We start from the raw sequence: 21068 nt of genomic DNA on the forward strand, positions 1-21068 counted from the left end.
CCATCCCCCTCCCAGCCCCGTCCCTTTCCCTTCCAACCCCCTCCCTTTTCTGAACAAAGGCGCCGTCGCAAAGTTCCGAAAGCTGCTCGAGCAAAAGGGGGTCTGCTTCGACATCGGCGCACCCCGCGCCGCGCCACCCCATGTGCTAGTGTGTGTCCATGCCTCAGTATGGAGCGATGCGTGCAGGCGCCTATCGCGACGCGCCGCCCGGGCTGCGCATCTGGTGCGGCGCGACCGTCGAGGCGTCCGACTTGCAGGCGCAAAAATCGGGCTGAGATGGCCCGAGATGACCCGAGATCGTGATGAGGCGCGTCCGACTTGCAGGCGCACGGGGCGGTGGTGGAGTGTCGACACACACCAGCACACCGTCCAGCGCCGCACTGTTGCGTAGTGCGTCCACACCCACACATACTGAGATGCATCTCTCCCAGGTCTGTCAGCCCAGGCCACTCTCCTCCCACACCTCTCACCCTCCTTCCCCCAACCCCCTCCTCACCTCCCTCCCTCCCTCCTTCTCTCACCCACCCGGCGCCGGCACCACCCCTACCCCCACCCCCACCCCTGTCCCGCAGGCGCTCACCGGCTGGATGGAGTGGGCCTACGCGCAGGTGGCGGCCGCATGAGGCGGCGCGAGAGGCGGCGAGGGCGGTGTGGCTCGGGGCCCGTCCACACAACGCCTTGTGTGCCTCGCCGGCGCTTGTGCAAGTACGTGTTCCGGCGCGCGTCTGGGCGGACCTCGGGCCTCGGAGCGGACAGTAAGGTATTCGGAATATCGGGAGAGCACATGCCGTAAATTGGGAGACGGTAATGACGACTGACGTACGTGCAGGCGGGCACATGAGAGTAAGTGCAGGTAGAGCGTGTGTGGCGCCGAGTGCGTATACGACGTACCTTCAACCTTGTGCCGCCGAACTCGTCACACACTTTGCGCATACGCCTGCCACCCCGCGCCGCGCGCCCCCGTTCGCCGGGTCGCGAAGAGTGACGCCCCCCCCCACCCCCCTAGATCGGAACCCAGCCCAGTGATATGGTGCGTGAGCTTACAGCTTAGTTAGCAGCTAAGGGGTCCCGTACCACGCGAAATCGACCCTATCCAGTGCTCAAGTGCTCAAGCAGCTAAGCTCACGCACACCACCCGCTGACGAGCGCTCGCGGAACTGGTCCGCGGCGCCCGCCAGGGGCGTGCGCGAGACAGGGCTCGGAGCCCTTTTCTGTGAGCAGGGATTCCCCCCCGGCGGGGGTTGTGGCGGAGAGCCGGGGAATCCGGCCCCCACGGTGCGCGCCGATCCCGCCGACCAAAATCACCCCGTTTTTGCCCATTTTCGGTCATCCGTCAAAATATCTGAAGATCTGAATGGGGGATTCTCCCCAAACCTTGCTCAGCTGATCCAGCACGGGCCGTAGGCCAGCCCTGGGCAAAGAAACCAGTACCTCATCAGGCTTCCCTGAGCGTCACAGCTCGGTGATCGCGCCGGCCGGACACCACTGTGACGTCCGTTCCGGGCATTTGAACGCGACCTTCGGGGGCAAAGACATTGGCTCTATGGCTCAGACTGGACTTCTCTTGGTCCCTTCTGATGCCCTAGGCCACACCTGGGCCTTACCTGGGGTTCTAGGGGCCGGGCAGGGTTTGCCCCCCGAAAGTGGCCCGGGGAACCTTAACAGAACACAACAGAGTCTGTTTCTCCCACATCGACTCACGGCAGCAGACAGGCTCGACACAGGTGCGGGCTGGCGCCAAGAAGAGTTGCCAGTTGGAACAGCCGCGCCCACGCCCACATACGGTGTTACGCTGTACAGAGGCGGACAGAGGCCCGAGGAGCGCGAGCGGGGGCGAGGCACTAAGGAAGCGTGTACCGCAGCACGTACTCGGGATAGGCCTTTTCGGAGCGCGCAATCATGTACTGCTTACCATAGCGCTTGCCGTCTGCTTTGAGCACCCGGCAGTGAGCTTTGACGCGCTCGCACGCGTCGCAAGTGGCAGGCGTCCGGCCCGTCATATGCCGCTCGCACTTGGCTTTGTCCTCTCTAACCCATTTCAAGTCGCCCTCCGTGCCGCACCATGAGTCATAGTGGCCGCCGTCAGGTTTGACGGGCTCGCGCTCGAGGTTTCGAATCTGCTGTCTGCCGTCAACCATCTGACCATACGCTGCCCCAAAATCCTTGACCTCGCCAAGCACCACCTGTGCGAGGATAAGCTGACTCCCCTCCAGCGGCGGCGGCGCGGTGCACTCGCGGAAGAAGTGCGAGTACAACGGCTCATAGGCGAAGTACACGGCAGCACCGTAGCTGCCGTATTTGCCGCCGCGCAAGTAGTAGGTCGGATCGAAACCGTATCTGCTGTTGCACAGCACGTCGGGCTGCGTGTCGCCGCTGCTCATCCAGAGCCGCCGCTCATTGGGGTCGCCGAGTAAGGACTCCTTCTCCTTCCGCTCCTGCCAGAAGCGGCGGTAGAGCCCTTCGTTCTGCACCCGCTTTACTCCCAGCACTGTCGCCTCTGGCAGCTTTGAAAGAAGCCGCTGCGCGACCTCCGCATACTCAGTCGAGGAGGCAGGCACCTCGATCAGCCCCTGCTGCGGAGAGCCATCGGCACCAAGAAGCCAGGTGGAGGGATAGGTCAGCTCCAAATTGCGCAAGCGTGCAAGCTCGTTCTGCAGGTGGTCGTTCTGAAGCATCATAGCGCGAAGCGACGCCGGCAAATGCTGACGCGCCATCCAGACGGCTCGCGTGCGGGACGGGTCCGGGACGATGAGCATCCCGCCGTCTGCCGAGGCTGCCAAGGCTGCGTCGCCAAGCGCTCGCCAGTCAAGGTAAGGTGCCTTCGGCGTCAGCACCGGCCGCGCATCCGCCTGCGAAGGCCCCTCGAGGCGCCGTCGCTGTGCGGGTGGGGGCTGCTCGTCGGCGGCATCTCCGACGATGATCGCCGCCTTGGCCTCAACGGCAGAAACGAGCCGTCCTAGGTCTCGCGCCACTGCCGCCGCCAGATCGCGCACGCCGACACGCAACACAACACGCAGCATCCGCAGCAGGTAAGGCGTCGCGTGGACAAGCGCCTGCGAGGTCACGTCAAATGGCACGCGGAGCGTCGTCAGCGCCCATCCCCACTCCTCCTCTGGCGGCTCCGAGAGCGCCCGGAGCTCAAACGTCGCGGGCGCCCACTGTGAGTGATCGAGCCACGAGCCGTCCTCGACCGCAGCTTCGGTTGGCACGAGCAGCCACAGCAACGGCGGGGCGCTGCGGCCATGCATGTCGGCCGGGAGGTATGTGCTCTCAAAGAAGGCCACCGTCCGCGCACGCCAGTTTCCAGGCCCAGGAGGCGCGGTCGCGAGGTCGCCGTCGAAGCGGCGTTCGTCAGCGTCGCGGGCGCCGGTGACGAGGGCGCCAGGCTTAAGATCGTCGACGAGCAAAACCTCGCCACGCGAGCGCACCTCCCTGTCTTCACGAATGGTCTCGCGCGCATCCTCGAGGTCGACGGCGTTGCCCGCACTCGACAGTAGCGAGACCGCCGCCTTGACACCATCGTACTCGGTCTGCAGCGTTTTGAGGCATCGCCACGCAAGGCCGCGGAGAGCGGTCGGGTGCGCACCGCGTGCGTCGATGATGATGCTCGTCGCGAAGGCGGCACTCGTGAACCACCCACCGGCTGCGTCGAAGCAGCCGCCCATCGTTATGGCTGCCCGGCTGATACCAGCGCCCTCGCCGCGAGCAAGAAGCATGCCACCGCTCGAGAGCGCGCGCGCGTCGAACCAGCAATCGCCAGCCTTCACATACTGCTGCAGCCGCACGATCAGGCGTGGAAAGAGCTCCGGCGGCAGGAAGCTAAGCCGAATTTCCATCTTGGCGACGAGCGAATCAGGTACGAGGCCGGCAAAGGGCGCAGCGCCGCTTGGGCGGAGGGAGGGCAGCATCGACGGCACGAGGCTAGCGCCGGTCGGCTTGCCCTCTGCGTCGAGCAGTGGGTAGGCCAGCTCAAAGGCGTGCATCGTCGCGAGGAGGTATGGGCGCAGCGCGACGTTGCTCACGTCGAAGCCGTCGATCGTCTCGGCGGACCAGAGCTCGTCGATACGCGCGTGCTCTAGCCGGCCATTGGCAAGGAGCGCGCAGCGCTGCTGCGCACGAGCGCGCGTGATTGCCCCAGCGCTCTCCGCCGCAGCCTGCTTGGGGCCGATGATGCACGCCATCGCGTCGGCGAGCCACTGCGGCCGCAGCACAACAGTCTCACGCAGCATCGACGAGTCGCGATAGTGGATGGCGCCCCAGCCCGACAGCTTTTTGAGGGCGCGAAGCGCCGAAGACTCGTCGGGAATGGTTGCAGGCGGCTTGCCAGCGACGGTCACGCGGCACGCGTCACTCGTGGCAAGAGAGACGACCTGGCGCAGTGGCAGGTGCGGCGAGTCGGCCGCGCGGCTGCGCAGCTCCTCGTGCAGCTTGACTGTCGGCGCCGGCACAGTGTCTTGCACGTGATCGAGGGTAACCGCATGCGCTGCCAGCTCCGCACGCAAGCTGTCGACGCCAGTCCCGTCCTTCGAGCTGACCACAAAGACGAGGGTGGGCGTGATGCCACCTGGGCACGCATTGTCCAGCTCGCGCTGCAGCTGCCGAATCACGCCGCTGGGCTCCGTCACCTCGGCGCTGTCGGCATGCGTGCCGATGAGCGCAATCGGCGCGACGGGGGCACGGGCGCGGGCGGTGCGCAGGAAGCGCAGCGACGACGCGACGTTGTCGCCATTGCTGCGTACGTAGCGCTCCAGATCGACAACGAGAGCGTAGAGCGCGAAGCCGTCGATAAAAAAGGGGTGCGTTGACATGTACTCGTCCTGCCCGCCGAGGTCCCACAAGTAGACGCTCAGCCGGAGATCTTGCGTCTCGCTCCCGTCCTCGAGCTCGCTCATCTCGATCCCGTCCGTGGCTGGCAGCTGATCGGCGAAAACATCCTCGGCGAGGCGGCGGCGGAGGCAAGTTTTGCCAGCGCCGCCGTGCCCGAGAAAGACGAGTTTGACGCGGAAGTGATTTTGGGCGGACGCCTCCAGCTCTCGAAGCGCGTCCGCGCCGAGGAGACGAGCGGCCGCCTCGTGTGCCTCGGAGTTGAGACGAGAGGCCTCGAGCACGAAGCCGTTGTCTGCCTTGAGCCGCCTGGCTGCAGACTCGAGCGCCTCGCCATCCTGCCGCACCGCCGCAAGGACAATCTCGCGGTCCGCCCTGAGCGGTTTGGCTGCAATTTCGAGCGCGCTGCCATCCTGCTGCACCGCCGCAAGGACAATCTCGCGGTCCGCCCTGAGCGGTTTGGCTGCAGACTCGAGCGCCTCGCCATCCTGCCGCACCGCCGCAAGGACAATCTCGCGGTCCGCCCTGAGCGGTTTGGCTGCAATTTCGAGCGCGCTGCCATCCTGCTGCACCGCCGCAAGGACAATCTCGCGGTCCGCCCTGAGCGGTTTGGCTGCAATTTCGAGCGCGCTGCCATCCTGCTGCACCGCCGCAAGGACAATCTCGCGGTCCGCCCTGAGCGGTTTGGCTGCAATTTCGAGCGCGCTGCCATCCTGCTGCACCGCCGCAAGGACAATCTCGCGGTCCGCCCTGAGCGGTTTGGCTGCAATTTCGAGCGCGCTGCCATCCTGCTGCACCGCCGCAAGGACAATCTCGCGGTCCGCCTTGAGCTCCTCCGCTGCATACTTGAGCGCGTCGCCATTCTGCTGTACCGCCGCCAGCATAAACTCGCGGTCAGCATTGAGCTGCTCGGCTGCGTACTCGAGCGCGCTGCCATCCTGCCGCACCGCCGCAAGGACAATCTCGCGGTCCGCCGTGAGCGGCTCGGCTGCCCACTCGAGCGCGCTGCCATCCTGCTGCACCGCCGCAAGGACAATCTCGCGGTCCGCCTTGAGCTGCTCCGCTGCACAATGGAGCGCGCTGCCTTCCTGCTGCACCGCCGCAAGGACAATCTCGCGGTCCGCCTTGAGTGGCTCGGCTGCCCACATGAGCGCCCAGCCATACTGCCGCACCGCCGCAAGGACAATCTCGCGGTCCGCCCTGGACTCCTCGGCTGCATACCGGAGCGCGTAGCCATCAAACCGCACCGCCGCCAGCGCGGCCTCGTGGTCTGCCATTTACAGCGAGGCAGAACAAACCGGCGATTCAACAGCGTCTGGGCAGATAAAAAAACACGTTTGTTCATAGATCTAACATCGAAGGCTAGCTCAAAGATCCTGCTCGTGCAGGTGGGGACCCTGAGCGTGGTGCTCTACTTATCAAACGAAAGTGCTCGATATTGAATATCCCCCTCGCGATTCCCTGTAGGTTGTACAGAGTACAGCGGTTCAGCGCCCCGGCGCCCCCGCGGCGCACCCGCACGCCCCCCTTTGTATATGTTCCCTCCTCGCCGCACGCGCCACGCCGGCACCCTCCCGGCAGGCCGCCGCAAGCGCAAGCAACACCAGAACTCCACAGCACCCAAGAGGCACTGCATGACTGAAGTTCCGACCTCACTGACTGACTGAAGTTCCGACCTAAAAAAGCTCGGCGCCTCCCTCGCTCGCGCCTCGGCATACACACACACTCAAAATGCGCCACTGGGCGGGCCTCACACTTGAGCACTTGAGCACTGGAGGGTCGATTCCGCATGGTACGGGACCCCTTTACCTTTACACAGAACGGCGGTTGTAGAACCAAACTTCGTCCACAATCGTGACGCCCCCTAGACGGCTAGGTGTCCGGCGACACCCAGCAGGGCTGTCAGCCGCGAGCCAGCTCAAAAGCTGACGCGTGGCGAGAGCCGGTCGTAGCGAGTGCCACCGGGCGGCGCGTGGCTATCGGCGCCGGCGCGCACGAGCGCGGCCATCCACCCCTCTCGCTCTTGCTCGGTGAGCGCCTGCAGGACAGATGGGGCGAGAGGAGCGCGAGGCGGTGGCGTGTGTGCGCCTGTGTCTGCTGTAGAGGGCCGACCCGAGATAACCCTCCTCCCCCCCTCCCTCCCTCCCTCCCTCCCTCCCTCCCCCCCCCCTCCCTCTCTCGGTGTATTCACGGCCAATTTGGCGGGGAGCCGCTCCCCACTGCCCACCTCTCTCCCCCGAGGCGTGCGCTGCGCGCGGGCTGCTGCTGCTCAACTGTTCGGTGTACGAGACTTTGCGTTTCATCCCGCCGCTGACCGTCGCACCGGCCGAGGTGGACGAGGCGTGCGATGTCTTCGACGCGGCGCTGGCGGAGGTGGTGGCGTGAAATTCGCCAGTGAGAGCACGAATGAAGGTGCACGTGTCTTCGAGGAGAACTGCCGAAAGCATATGAGATAGGCGTAGAGAGACACACTGCTGCTGGCCGTCCGTGCGTCTCTAAAGCTGTTCGTGCCTGGCGCGAAGAAAAGAAAATTTACACCGCATCTCTCTGAGAGATTGACTGCTCTCTCTCTCTCTCTCTCTCTCTCTCTCTCTCTCTCTCTCTCTCTCTCTCTCTCTCTCTCTCTCTCTCTCTCCGCTCTCTCAGCCGAGGCACGTGTGTACTCGTAGTATAATATTATAGGATTAAAATCGGGCGGTTGCGAGCTAGTACACTCGGCCTATTGGCTCTGGCGCTGGCACAACACGATAAAAAGAATTTAAACAAAACAACTCTCTCTCACAGGTGCGCCTCGCCATGGACGGCGCTTGGCGTCCCGTGATGGAGAGGTACCTCGCAACCCTCCTCAGCGGCGAGCCGGGCCGCATGGAGCGCATCAGGGCGGAGAGCTCTTGGAGACACTTGGCGCGGGAAGGTGCCGCGGCGGCGACGCTGCCAAAGGCGCTGCTGGCCTTGCTTCGACTGCCACAATACTCGTAATCCGCATCCACCACTGTGTGTCTGTGCGTGTTCGCTGTTTCTACTCTACAGTACGTTTGTTACGCCTTCTACTCTGCGTCTACTGTCCGAGGCTTCACCCTTGGGGACCCGCTGTGTGCAGGGGCTGCACACAGCTGGGATGCCCAGGGACACGACGGCAAGAAAACCAACGGTGAAGTCCGAGACCACGACGAAACGGGGGGGGCACTAGACACGGGGGCCGTTCCTCCTCTCACCTATGCGCCCTGCTGTCGAGCCCTATCCTCTCCACAAGGCGATGTGCGATTTGCGCCGAGGATCTGGGGAAATTGCGACTTGTCGATCTCGTAGATCGCCGCTGGTGTGAAGCCGGTCACCAGCACCTTGAATACATCGATCCCATCAACGCAGTCGTCGACCGTGATGATGCGGTGCGTGCCGAGCCCGGGCGCGCCGGCTGCAGCGACGTAGCCTGGGCTACTAATGTTCGTGTTGGGGTCGACGCCTGTCGACATGTTGAGCGGGATGAAGTGGTACTGGACGTCCTCCTCCGGCTCGGACCAGTCGTCCCTGAATTGCTGCATGTAAACACCCTCGCACACGGCGGCCCTGTTACCGTTGAGCGGGCCTACCTTCGAGCCGTTGACGGGCGCCAGAGAGGAGGCAAGCGCGTAGATCATCTTGCTCCGGTTCGAAAAGGCGAGGTGGATGAAAGGCCGAGGCCACATCGGGCATGCGCCCTCGGCACCCTCCTCTTCCAAGGCGGTCGTCGAGTAGTTCTGCTCCACCTTGAAGGCGGTAAAGGGGCTGGGCGTGCCGTCTTGCGCGAAGCGGAGGATCGTGCCGTCCTTGCGCTTGAGCGACGACGCCCAAGCAGAGCCATCGGGAGAAGACACCATTCCGGGACCGGTGATCTGAAAAGGAGGTTCTCCGGCGTAGCCGCTGTCGATTGGCAGCCCGAATTTGTTGCCAAAGCCCACGTTGATTTGCTCGCTCATGTTCTGCCCGAATTTGTCCATCTTTGCGATGCGCAGCACAGATGGCGTGGAGTCCTGCGCCACGTAAATGTTGCCTTCGCGGTCTGTGGTGATCTGGACAGGTTGTGCTCCGGTGTCGTACAGCAGACCGCCCTTAGCTTTGTAGCCACTCGGCTGCTTGACCGTAGGCCACCCATCCATCACCACAGGAGCCGAGTGATTGTAGTGGTTGGGATCTACCACCCACGTGGCGTACTGGAAAGTATCGGCACTGTAGTAGGAGTCGTAAGAGCCCTGGGCACTGTAGTAGGAGTCGTCCACGGCTCCTCTCCCGCTGTCATCTGCCCGAGGGCAGCCCGAGTTGCACACGTAGTCGAACACGATGTCATTGGACAGCGCGAGCTTGTTGCAAATCTGTCGACGCAGCCAGAATGGCGCCTTCTGGAAGGATTCATACGTGCATTTGAGGTACTGATGCTCGTGCTCCCCGTAGATGGCTTGTTGCACCTGCTCGGCGTTGTCAGGCTTGTACGAGCTCATGGCTTCGGGAAATGTCGTCGGCGGGAAGAACGAGAAGAAGAACTTCAGCACATCATCCTGTTCCTGCCCTCCGCCGTCGGCAGCTCTGTCCAGCGAGAGGCCCGCGGCGGTGGCGTCCAAAACGCGCAGCAGCAGAGGCGGCGTTTCGACAGCGTCGGTCGGATTTGCGTCGAAGGAACGCAGTGGTGTGGTGAGATTGCGTGACCCAAAGGCTGCTCTAATCAAGGCCAGCACCTTCGCACCAATGTTGGCACTCTCCACGTCGTTGTCGAGTTCGCAGTTGATTAGAAAGCGCGCGCATTGGTACGCCTTCAGGACGCTCTTGACAAGATCCATGCGCACAGCTCTGTGGTTCCTAGCCTGATTACTGGTCTGGCTCAACGACATCCCGCGGTAGGCCTCCAGCACCGAGTTCGAAAAATGACCGACGATTGCCAGATTCACATGATCCGGCGCATGCCTGTCCGCCAGTAAATTTCTGTGCCAGGCGTAGGCCGCTTTGCCTTCCCGCATCTCGACGTGCTTAGGATCGCGGCACTCTGACTCGACCTTGACCGTTCCGTCATCTGCCGGGGAGATTGGGGTGTCGTGAGCGAGCGTACTGAGAGGAAGGTGGTGAGGGGAGCGTACCGTACGGCCCCTTGAGGGCGACGGCAATTCGACAGTCTGGCGTCTCGTGCACGGCGTGGGGTCCCATGGTGATGAAGCGCGGAGTATTGTAGAGCCTTGACCTGAAGATTTCGCCGCCAAGCTCCGGACCGAGGACCTGAGGTCCGTGCACATCGAATGGAACCCGGAGCTCGTAGATTGGAGGAGCAGACATGTTGGACGGATCGACCAGCAGGACGCGATCCCCGTACTGCTCAGACAGCCAGAGCGCGCCTGGATGCTGGCGGTTATCTGGGCGAACACATTCATGGTTTGACGGACCGACGTTGTGCAGGCCGTTGATTTTTCTGTCGTCGGTGAGCCAGTTTCCGAGGTTGTGGTCGGTGTAGTGATCAAAGTGACCAACGTGCTGCCAACCGTTGGGGTCATCATCATCGCTCAGATCCACGCCGGGGACAACGCCCTCTACGGGCGAGCCCCAGCGCTGGTAGAAAGTGATGCCGCTCCCGTTGAGAGCTTTTTCTTTTTGCTGGGATAGAGAGATCTCCCCCATCAGGCCGTAAGGCACGTTGGAGAAGAAGACTCGGTGTGTAACATTGTTGTAGGCGATCTCATGCGCTTGGGGAGGAAGGGTGTAGTTTGTGATCTCTTTGTTGTCGGTGATTGGTGGCGCCACCTCGTTGTATGGCGCAACAAAGTCGTACGGAGCGGCCTGCAGGGTGCCTGGGAATGCAACTATCGTCTGGATCTTTCCTTGAGGGGATGGGTTCGAAGGTGAAGATGGCGGCGCTTGCACCGCCTCGGCCGGCGGGCACGGGAAGAAGAGGAAACCGCACGGCGGCTCCAGCACGGGTGGCCACGCGGCGTCCAGCTTCCGCGCGGGCGCGGCGCTCGTGGAGACGAGAAGGTGCAGCATTTTGGACGACAGCGAAGCCAACACAAAACCTGCGGCCGCTGAGGATCCCTTGCGAATTCGGAAGGACGCGCGCGAATTCACAGGACGTTTTTGGTTCGCAAGGGAGCTGATCAAGACCCAAGGCAGGATCTAGACAGGTACAGGTGACACACGGACGCGACGCGACAGGGGGAGGGACGGTTTTATTACCTTAGAAAACAGGTTTCGAAACCGCCAATTGAATTTGTGTCTTGATTGAGCTCTGTGTCCTGACTTGCCAACAATACACCCAAAACACCTTACACGTCTTCCTCGGCGGATCTCTTGGCAAATCGGTACCCGGTACAGTGATCCATTAGCGTCTGCGAGGTTATAGCAGACAGCCGTGCTAGCCACGAAGCATGCGGCCATCGCTCACGGAGGCGCTCAGTGTCGGCCTCGCGGCGTGCCAACCGGCCAAACGCGCTCAGTGTCGGCCTCGCGGCGTGCCCGCGCCTTGGCCTCGTCAACTACTCGATGCAAAAATCGACGACTGCCGGCATTTCTAGCTATATGAACCGCCACGTGCGCCGACGATTCCGCGTTGACGAGGCACGTATGTAGATAGGGCATACACCTGGTGGTGGTCGGCCAATGCGCCCTGTCCTGCCCTGTCCTGCCCTGCGAGCGCAGCTCCTCCGCCTCACGCTGGCAAGAGCGCTCTTTGACGGCGGGGTTGATCGCCGCCGGGTGTCCCACAGTGAGCGTACCGTACTATCGTCTCTGACTGAAAAGGCGCCGTCGTGAAGCCACCTCGCGCATTGGGCAGGGCAGGACAGGGCGCACCGCGGACCGCGGCTCGGGGTCTCGTGCGCCCCACATCACAGCCCGCGGCCTAGAGAGATTAGAGTGAAGAGGTGCCACGGCAGGAGACAGTGGAGCATGCCCCGTGACATGAAGACACCATCCGGATTTGCCTCTCGCAACTCTCGCGTACGCCGCAGGTGGCGATAGGCACGTGGGCAACGCGGCAACACTGAGCCTTGCGCCCTTTCGCACTTCTCATCACTGCCCCGGCGCCCACGCCTCGACCTTCTTGGGCAGCAGCTGGTTTGACAGGTCCTCTCCGTGGCCTAGGCAGCCGTCGCCGCCCTTGCCCCACGTGAAGACGGCGCCGTCGGCGGTGAGGGCGAGGCTGTGGTCCTCTCCAGCTGACACGGCGACGACGCGCTGGTCAGCAAAGGCCTCGACCTTCTTGGGCAGCAGCTGCTCCTCCAGGTCGCCGTGGCCCAGCTGGCCAAAGACTCCACCGCCCCAGCTCCAGAGGGCGCCGTAAGCGGTGAGGGCGAGGTTGTGCACGGCTCCAGCCGACACAGCGACGACGCGCAAGTCAGCCAACGCCTCGACCTTCTTGGGCAGCAGCTGCTGCTGCTCGTCGCCGTGGCCCAGCTTGCCATAGCCCCAGCTCCAAACGGCGCCGTCGGTGGTGGTGGCGAGGCTGTGGGTTCCTCCAGCCGACACAGCCACGACGCGCTGGCCAGCCAAGGCCTCGACCTTCTTCGGCAGCAGCTGGTTCTGCTGGTCGCCGTGGCCCAACCGGCCACAGGCTCCACTGCCCCAGCTCCAGACGCTGCCGCCGACGGTGAGGGTGAGGCTGTGGTGTGCTCCAGCCGACAGAGCGACGACGCGCCGCCCAGCGAAGGCCTCGACCTTCTTTGGCAGCAGCTGGAGCTGCGTGTCGCCGTGGCCCAGCCGGCCAAGGGCTCCAGCGCCCCAGCTCCAGACGGCGCCGTCGGCGGTGAGGGCGAGGCTGTGGAAGTATCCAGGCGCGACAGCGACGACACGCTGGCCAGCCAAGGCCTCGATCTTCTTCGGCAGCAGCTGGTGCTGCTGGTCGCCGTGGCCCAGCTGGCCACAGGCTCCATAGCCCCAGCTCCAGACGGCGCCGCTGCCGGTGAGGGCGAGGCTGTGGAGTCCTCCAGTCGCCACACTCACGGCGCGCTCGCCCAGCGTGGAAGGGAGGCGGGTCGGCGTGTTGAGCTGCGTCACGCCCTCGCCGTGGCCAAGGATGCCTGGGACGTGACCCGGCGGGCAGCCGCACGACGAGAGCCGCCCCTCGCCGTCGATGAAGAGGCTAAGCCGCTTGCCTGCCGCCGCCCTCGCCGGTGGGTTGGACTCGCGCAGGAGCGCAGCAAAGCAGAGCCACCGCACGACGCAGCTCTCGCCCTCGGGCTGCGCCGGCAGCTCGAAGCCGCGCTCTCGCGCCCACAAGCGGATGCCCTCTAGCGCGAGCGAGGCGTGGAAGAGCAGCGAGACGGCCGCGACGCGAGCGATGTCGGCGGGGACGCAGCGAGAGATGACGCGCGCGAGGAGCTCCGTGGGGAGGTCGGTGAGGGGGCAGTGTGCGGCGGCGGCGGCGGCGGCGGCGATACGGCGCGAGCGCGCTGCGGGGCTGACATCTGGAAAAAACGCAAAAAATTTTCCACTTGGGTGCGCTTCTCAGCTCCCCGGTCCTGGGCGTGAGGTTACTGACCGCACTCCAAGTGCTCCAAGTTGCGTCTGCACTCCAAGTGCTCCAAGTGCGTGAATCTCCGGGCCCATCCCTCCCTTGGGTTGTCTGTTTCCTTTCTTTCTTTTTACCGGGTACGGGACTGGCACTCAAAGGACACTGCGGGCGGACCCTTTACAGATCACAGATCACACAGCGCCAGCGGAGACGGGTTCTAATAGAAGCCGTCGTCCTCACAGAGTGAAAGGCGTCGTCGGAAAAAGAATTTACGGTGGGCCCACGACGGAAAAAGAATTCAGCGCGGAGTTCCCATCGGGTGATGCTCTGATAAACCCTCCGGATCTTCGACAAAGGTCGGATATTTCTTTTTTCAAAGTGCAAGGTGTGAATAAGAGGTTTATGATAGGGCTACTACGACGAACTATGCGGCAATCGACTGGGCGCCTGGCGCCCGACCACCCCCGCGCAAAGACCTCGTAGTAGCCCTCCCCGTAACCGACTTGGCCGGAGACGTGTCCTTCCAGGCCGCTGTCGCCGCGCAGAGATCGGCGCGAGCAGTCGCTCGAGGTGCTCTACTGGCTGGCGGTGCTCAAGGGGAAGGCGCACACGCTGGCCGAGGACACGGTCGTCAACACACCGACACCATCCCCGCGGGCTATCTCGTGGTCAAGGCGCAGTGGCTTCAGGCTCGAGCAACGCGAGTGCGAGGGCAAGCTTCGCTCCTACACGCTGCTCGAGGCCGAGACGCTCATCATCGTGAATCACATGGTGCGGCTGGCGGGCTTGCGCTTCTCGCCCGGGCGGCCCTGCGGACCGCCAGCTGAGGAGCGCGCGCGAGAAGCTCTATATTGGCCTACAGACGCATTACTCGCTCGAGGGCGTGCTGCAGTGAAGACTTATTTTGGAGGCGTCGATTTGTGCAAAAATGTGTGTTAGAGTGCGCTAGATGGCAAAATTTTCTTCGCCTCCGGCGGGGCCGCTCGCCGCGGGGAGGCTAGAGAGTGACTTTTGTCGATGTCGGCTAGAAGTGCTGCACGTTTTTCAGAATTTCACCCCATCCCTCTTTTGGGTTGTACTTTCTTTCGAACTGTGACTGGCCTTTGGCGGCCGTGTCTAGGCAGTTCAGACAGTGAGAGCGAGCGGGCTCTCAGTCCTCGTCCTCGCCCTCCTCCTCCGGCTCCACCGTCTTTGCGAATTTGGGGTACGTGCCCGCCGTCGGGTCGGCGCCGGTCGGCTGGTTGTGAGAGTAGGCGGGCGTGACGTACAGCGGCTGCTCCTCGGCGATCTTTGCGTACCTGACCACACAGCGGGCGGGCGTAGGCGGCAGCCCCCCCCCCCCCCCCAGCGGGGAGCTTCTTCCCCCCCCCCCCTCGGGCCCGGGCGGCAGTCCCCCCCCCCCCCCCTCTCGCGCGCACTTGAGCAGCTCCTCGCGCGGGTCCTCGTTCTGGAAGGCGGCGATCTTGTCCTTTGTGCCGGTGAGGCCGGACGTGCCTACAGACACGTCCCGCTCGTGTCATCGGCGTGTCGTGGACGTGTCCCGGGTGCCGGGGGAGGCCGGGCGTGCCTCCAGACATGGTCGCGAGCAGCGCCTGCTGGTAGCCGACGCTGAGCTTGCCGTTGTGGCCCGGACCGGTCAGCACCTGCGGGCGGTGAGCGGCGGTGAGAGGCGATGCGGCGGTGAGCAGTGGCGAGCGGCGGCGAGCGGCGGCGAGCGGCGGCGAGCGGCGGCGGCGGCGGCGAGGAGCAGCGGTGAGAGTGCCACGCAGGGAGCGACGCGCTCTCGAGCATGCCTCATCTCGACCGCATCTCGACCGCATCTCGACCGCATCTCGACCGCATCTCGACCGCATCTCGACCGCATCTCGGAAGCTCTTCGCCTGCTCCGGCTTGCGCGACTTGAGCCATCTCCCCCATACCTCCCATATCTCCCCACATCTCCCCACATCTCCCCATATCTCGCCTGCTCCGGCTTGCGCGACTTGAGCGGGTCCGCGCGGTCCTTCTGGCGCTTCTTGCGGTGGTCGTCGTTCTCCTCGCGGTACATTGGCAGCGCGTGCGGCGTGATGATCTGCATCGCCTTTGAGAAGCCCTCCCCCGAGTAGGAGAGCATCCCTCGCTTGGGCGCCGCCTGCGGTGCCGAGGGGGCAGAGGCGGGTCTGGACACTGAGGCGTGTGTGCAGGGGGGGTTGGGGCGGGGGAGGGGTGGGGGGGGCGGGGGGGGAGGGGAGAAGGGAGAGGGGAGAGGGGAGAGGAGGGGAGAGGGGGGGAGGGGAGAGGAGAGGCGAGGCGAGGCGAGGAGAGGAGAGGAGAGGAGAGGAGGGGATGAGAAGGGAGGAGAGGGGAGGAGAGGAGAGGAGAGGAGAGGAGAGGAGAGGAGAGGAGAGGAGAGGAGAGGAAAGGAGAGAGGAGGCGAGGGGAGGAGAGGGGGAGAGGGGGCGAGGAGGAGCGCCGCCTTGACGGAGCAGAAGAGAGCGCCCTTCTCGGAGACGGTCGGGTCGTACAGCGTGTACGCCTTGCCGTCGGCGTTTCCGATCACGATCTGGTTGAGCCGCGGGTGCCACAGCAGAGGCACCACGCTCGCGCCGTCAACCTCCAGCGTCGCGATCCGGCTCAGCGTGCGCGTCGAGAAGAAGGCGAGCGTCGGCTTGGCGCCCGAGCCGCGCTTGACGGACGTGCCCGTGACCACCACCGAGCCGTCGGGCGAGAAGTCGCATCCGGTCATCGGCAGCAGCGCAGGCAAGTCGCCCCACGCGGCGAGGGGCGCGTCGAGCCGCCGCGTGTCCCACAGCTTGAGGCACCCATCCGTCGAGCGGGAGGCGAACGTGACGCCGTCCCTCCGCCAGGTGAGGCTCGAGATGTCCTGTTCACAGCAAAAGGTGTGAAGAGACGCTGTTCACAGCCGTCCCTCCGCCACGTGAGGCTCGAGATGTCCTCTCCCGCCGCATGGGCCGCGCGCGCCGCAGACGTCGGCTTGCTGATGTCTGCGATGTACTCGGAGCGCGGCGTGGCGCGCATCGCCAGCTGCACGGGCTGATACGGCTTGGCGCGCATCTCCCACAGCTGGATCGAGCCGTCGCGGCCGGCCGACAGGATCGCGCTGCCGTCGGGGGCCCACGAGGCGGCGGTGCACGGCGTCTTGACGCCCTTGGCGTCGCGCAGCACGTAGACCGCCCGCTGGCCGCTCTGCACGTTGAGCGAGGAGGCGTCGTTGCCACGCGCGGCGGCGACCTCCACGTCCCACAGCCTCACAGTGCCGTCCTCCGACGCCGTCGCCAGCGTCTCGTGCTCCGAGGGGTGCCACGCCGCAGCCGTGCACGCCGCGACGTGTCCGCGCGTGTGCCGCATGTCGCGGATGTACATGTCGCCTTTCATCATCGTTGCGAGCTTGCGCCCGTCGCGGTCGAGGATGACCGGCTGGTTGGACGAGCCCGCCACCGCGACGCGGTCGCAGTTTGGGGAGTAGGAGATCGAGCGAACCTGGTACGCGCCCAGCGGCTCGGCGATGTGCCGGAACGGCCTCAGCTCTCGCGTCATGCCGGCGTAGTCCCAAAAGTAGAGGTCCGAGTCCGACCCGCCCGTGACGAGCCGGTTGCCCGCGCGGTCGAGCGCGAGGCATGTCACCGTCTTCGCGTGCGCCGACAGCACGAGCTGGTGTGACACGGGCAGCGCCGGCGCCGCCTCCTCCTCCTCCTCTCCGCCGCCATCGTCGTCTCCCTCGCCGCCGCGCTGCCTCCGCCTCCGCCGGCCCCGCGCGGCACCCGAAGGGGCGTCCTCATCGAAGACCTGCTGGCTGAGGTCCTGTTCACAGCAAGAGGCGTGACGAGACGCTGTTCACAGCGGGACAGCATCGAAGACCTGCTGGCTGAGGGCCTCTGGGTCGTACCCGTCCGCATGCCCCGCCCCGCGCCCCGCCCCGCGCCCCGCCCCGCGCCCCGGAGGCAGCTGAGGCCCAAAATCAGCCTCCTCCTCCTCCTCCTCCTCCGCCGCCGCCGCAGCAGCAGCAGCAGCCACCCCGGGCGGCAGCTGAGGCCCAAAGTCATCGTCGGCTGGCGGCGGCGCGGACGGGCCCGCCTCGCCTCCTCCTCCTCCTCCTCCTCCGCCTCCGCCTTCAAAGCCTGGAGGCACCGGCGGGCCGACCTCCTCGTCGTCGCTCTCGTCGCTCCCTCCTCCGCCTCCGCTCCCACCGCCTCCGCTCCCACCGCCTCCGCTCCCTCCGCCTCCGCTTCCTCCGCCTCCGCCTCCGCTCCCGCCGCCGCCCCCTCCGCCCCCGCTCCCGCCGTCTCCGCCGCCGCCAAAGCCTGGCGGCAGCGGCGGGCCAACCTCGTCGTCGTCGCTGCCGCCGTCCGTGGCGGCGGCGCCCCCCCCGGCCGGCGGCCGGCTGGGCGCCAGGGCATGCGCGGGCCTGCGCGGCGGCGGCGGCGGCATCGCGCCGCCCTTCTTGGCCGCACCACCGCGCTTGGCTCCGCCTTGGCTCGAGGCGGAAGCCGCGGCCGACGGCGCGGCGGCGGCGGCGGCGGCGGCAGCTTGCGACTCGCGCAGCTGGACGAGGGTGGGGGAGGCGGCGGCGACGTTGAGGCCGGTGCCGAGCGTGGACGCCATCTGCATGCCCTTCTTGCCCTTCTTGCCCTTCTTGCCGCCGCCGCCGGCCTCCACGGTGAGGCTTTCTTTTTGCCTCGCAAACGACGCGTGCTGCGCCTGCGGGCGACGGGGCGGAGGGCGGTGGGGCGGTGGGGCGGTGGGGCGGTGGGGCGGTGGGGCGGTGGGGCGGTGGGGCGGTGGGCAGGGGGCGGAGGGCGGTGGGGCGGACGGGCGGAGGGGGGGCGAGTGGTGGGGTGGAGGGCGGCTGCGCGGTGGGGAGGGCGGTGGGGCGGGTGGTGGGGGGCGGGTGGTGGGGCGGTGGGGCAAGAGGAGGGTGTGCAGGGAGGGAGGAGAGGGTGAGTGAGGAGGCGAGGCGGCGTGGTGTGCCGGCGCGTGCGTTCTGACTGCGCGTGTGTTCTGACTGCGCGTGTGTTCTGACTGCGCGTGTGTTCTTTCTGCGCGTGCTTCGCCTCGAGTGACGGGCCACCGCCGCCGCCCGACTTGCCGAGCTGCATCGGGAAGAGGGCGCGCAGGGCCTCGTCCTCCGCCTCCTGCGCGGCCAGCTCCGCCGCCGCCGCCGCCGCCCCTCCTGTACCGCCGCCGGACAGCAGCGCCGCGCCCATCGAGTGCGCGGCGGTCGGCGCGCGCCCCGCGCTGGCGGTGGCGGCGGGGGAGGCGTCGTCGTCGTCGTCGTCGTCGTCGTCGAGTGCCGCGCGATCCGCCGCCTCCTGCTCCCGCCGCGCGTGCTCCGCCCGCTCCCGCGCCGCCTCGCGCACAGCAGCGCCGAGCGCCGCGACGGTGCCGACGGGGACGAGAGTGCGCGTCGCGCCGCCAACCGTGATTGGCAGGCCGTCGAAGAGGCGGAAGGGCTGCTGCGGCGCGAGCGGCGTGCCAGCGACCTTGGTGCCGTGCGCTGAGCCCAGGTCAGTCACGAAGAACGCGCCGCCCTCCTCGGTGATCGCCGCGTGCAAGCGCGAGACGCTAGGATGGTTGACGACGAGGTCCGCGTCGAGCGAGCGGCCGATGAGCCACCGGCGCTTGGCCCCGCTCAGCGCGACGCTGCCCAGCACGGCGCCCTCCCGTCGCACGTCGATCCTCGGGCCGTCTTCTGGCATGGCCCTGGCCCTGTTCACAGCCTTGTTATTGAGAAGAAAATACGTAAGATGGCGCTGTGCGCTGGTCTGTGAGAGGTTGAGGTGCGAGCCCTGGAGGCCCTGGGAATGGGGGGAGACTACCCGCGGGCCTAGAAGGCCCGCGCGCAGGGGGGTGGGGCATTGAGACCGGTCATGAATGAGTGCGCGACACGCATGTTGCGAGCAAGCACAGGCAGGGCCCCCTTCTCCCCTACCTAGGCACCGGTACTAAGGGAGGCGTGCAAGAAGTGGGCTAGCTTTGAGTTGCGCTCGCGGCGCCGCTCCTGATGTCTCTCCGGCTGCGGCCTCCCAGGCAACGCGGCCGGCCTGCGCGCCTGCCTGCAGCTCATGCGCGCTCGATCTCTCTCTCTGCACTCTCTCTGGCCGTCGACCCGGCTGCCGCAAGTCAAGGTTCCCCTCAGTTCCCCGGGGTACTAATCTGAGCCGACTTTTAGCTAATGGGAGATGAAGGGGAGAGAGATGCAGGTAGGCACTCGAGTAGGTGTGTGTGGTATCTAGGAAGGCGGGCCCAAGGGAGGTCGGGACCTCCCTGCCTTGCTTGGACTAGTACTCGGAGCTCTGCGGCGGAAATTTCTTGATTAGCCAAATACGCTGAAAAGTCAAAGCGCATTCGCCGAGACACATACATGCTTTTCGGCGCGCATGTGCATGGTCCCGATCTCCGCCCAGACGAGGTGGAGCTGCCCGTCTTGTTGCAGCTCCCGTGGCACTTCTTCTGCTCATTTATCACTGCCGCTGTAGCATATGCTGCGGCTACGATTAGAGGACAAGTAGTGGCGCCTGCCGTCACCCCTCCGCTGGAAGGCGCAGCGAGTTGCCCACCGCTCGGAAGAGGCCTGGCAAACTTGACGCTGCCGACCGCCCGGGGCTGTGCCTGCTGCAGTCAGTCTGGCTTTGACGACCCGAGCCGGAACTGCCAATACTGCTGCGCCTTCAGTGGGATTGATCTTGCTCAGGCACGTGCATGCCCAGAGTGCAATCTTGGGGGTGAGTTTGTGTGCTAAGCAGCCCACACGCGAGAGCTTCCGCGACCTTTCCCCCGTTCCAGTGTAGCTAGGGCACCTAAGCTACATCAACCGAGAGCGCACCCAACACATCAACCTAAGTTGAGCTGCTCAACCTGTCATAGAGAGCCCCAAAACAAAGAACGGTACTCAGGTCCAAAGTCTGATGCAGCGTCCCATCCTTCCCTCGTTCTCGCCGGACGGACGTTCGCCGGCAGGCCGCGAGGGCATCTGCCGGCGCTCGTCTGCCAAAGTGGCGCCAGAGTGGAGATCTGGAGGCTGCATATTCAACTGGCCGAGGCGGTCTACCGTCCGGCGGCGGCGGTCTACCGTATTCCGTTCGGCGGCTGAAAAAGGGGTTGACGAGTCTACCGCGGTCTACCAAGTCTACCGGTAGACTGGGGTCGTAGGTTCATTACGGTCTACCGGTAGACTCGTCTACCAAATGGTCTCCCGTCTACCCGGTCTACCGGTAGACGGTAGACGGGCCACCCCTCAGGTGGATTGGCGCCAGTCCTGAGTGGGGCGAAAACAGCCACCCTGACGTGACGCGAGTGTTTGGCTTCAGGTGGCTGCGGACCCCACCTGGCCTGACGGGCTTGATGACCCTCACGTTTGACTGCACCTTTGGTGACCTCAGCAGCCAGGCGCAGGTGAAACTTCAGCCTACCCTAGAGCCTACCCGCTACCCCCCGAGCCCTAGAAATCGTTTGAAAACAATCCAAGCTGTTCAAGCATCATGGTGAAGCGGTAGCGCAGCTGTTTGAGCCACAGAGAGGAATGTAGCCATCATTCACTTCTTCAACGCTCCACTCCAGGGAAAGAAAGAAAGAAAACAGAGAACGCAAACGAGGGAAGGATGGGACGAGGACAGGGTCCCCACCTGCACGAGCAGGAATTTGGAAGGACGATCAGGGACAGAGGGCACACACACACACTCACACCACACACAGGGGAACGGAGTGAGTGGCGCGCACTGCAAGATCCAATCGTTGGAAAATTCTTTTGCACAAGAAGAGAGCGGGAATAACCTTCCCGCCC

General features: G+C 65.1%; 2 protein-coding genes across 2 annotated transcripts; both read right to left on the reverse strand.

Moving 5' to 3' along the window:
- Positions 1-1841: 1841 nt before the first annotated feature.
- On the reverse strand, positions 1842-6101 carry Roco1 (Roco1, Roco family protein; the record flags this gene model as incomplete). Its single annotated transcript, XM_005776165.1, has 1 exon — positions 1842-6101. One exon carries the CDS (start codon positions 6099-6101, stop codon positions 1842-1844), a length of 4260 nt encoding a protein of 1419 aa, XP_005776222.1.
- An 8243-nt stretch (positions 6102-14344) lies between these two features.
- EMIHUDRAFT_457885 (hypothetical protein) lies at positions 14345-18984 on the reverse strand (the record flags this gene model as incomplete). The annotated part of the gene is made up of 10 exons (XM_005776166.1): positions 14345-14586; positions 14707-14782; positions 14856-14931; positions 15252-15419; positions 15744-16134; positions 16206-16939; positions 17050-17089; positions 17823-17963; positions 18371-18420; positions 18646-18984. 10 exons carry the CDS (start codon positions 18982-18984, stop codon positions 14439-14441), a joined length of 2163 nt encoding a protein of 720 aa, XP_005776223.1. The 3' UTR covers positions 14345-14438.
- Between the last annotated feature and the right edge of the window lie 2084 nt (positions 18985-21068).

Source organism: Emiliania huxleyi, assembly GCF_000372725.1.
Source record: "Emiliania huxleyi CCMP1516 unplaced genomic scaffold EMIHUscaffold_282, whole genome shotgun sequence".
Lineage (NCBI taxonomy): Eukaryota > Haptophyta > Isochrysidales > Noelaerhabdaceae > Emiliania > Emiliania huxleyi.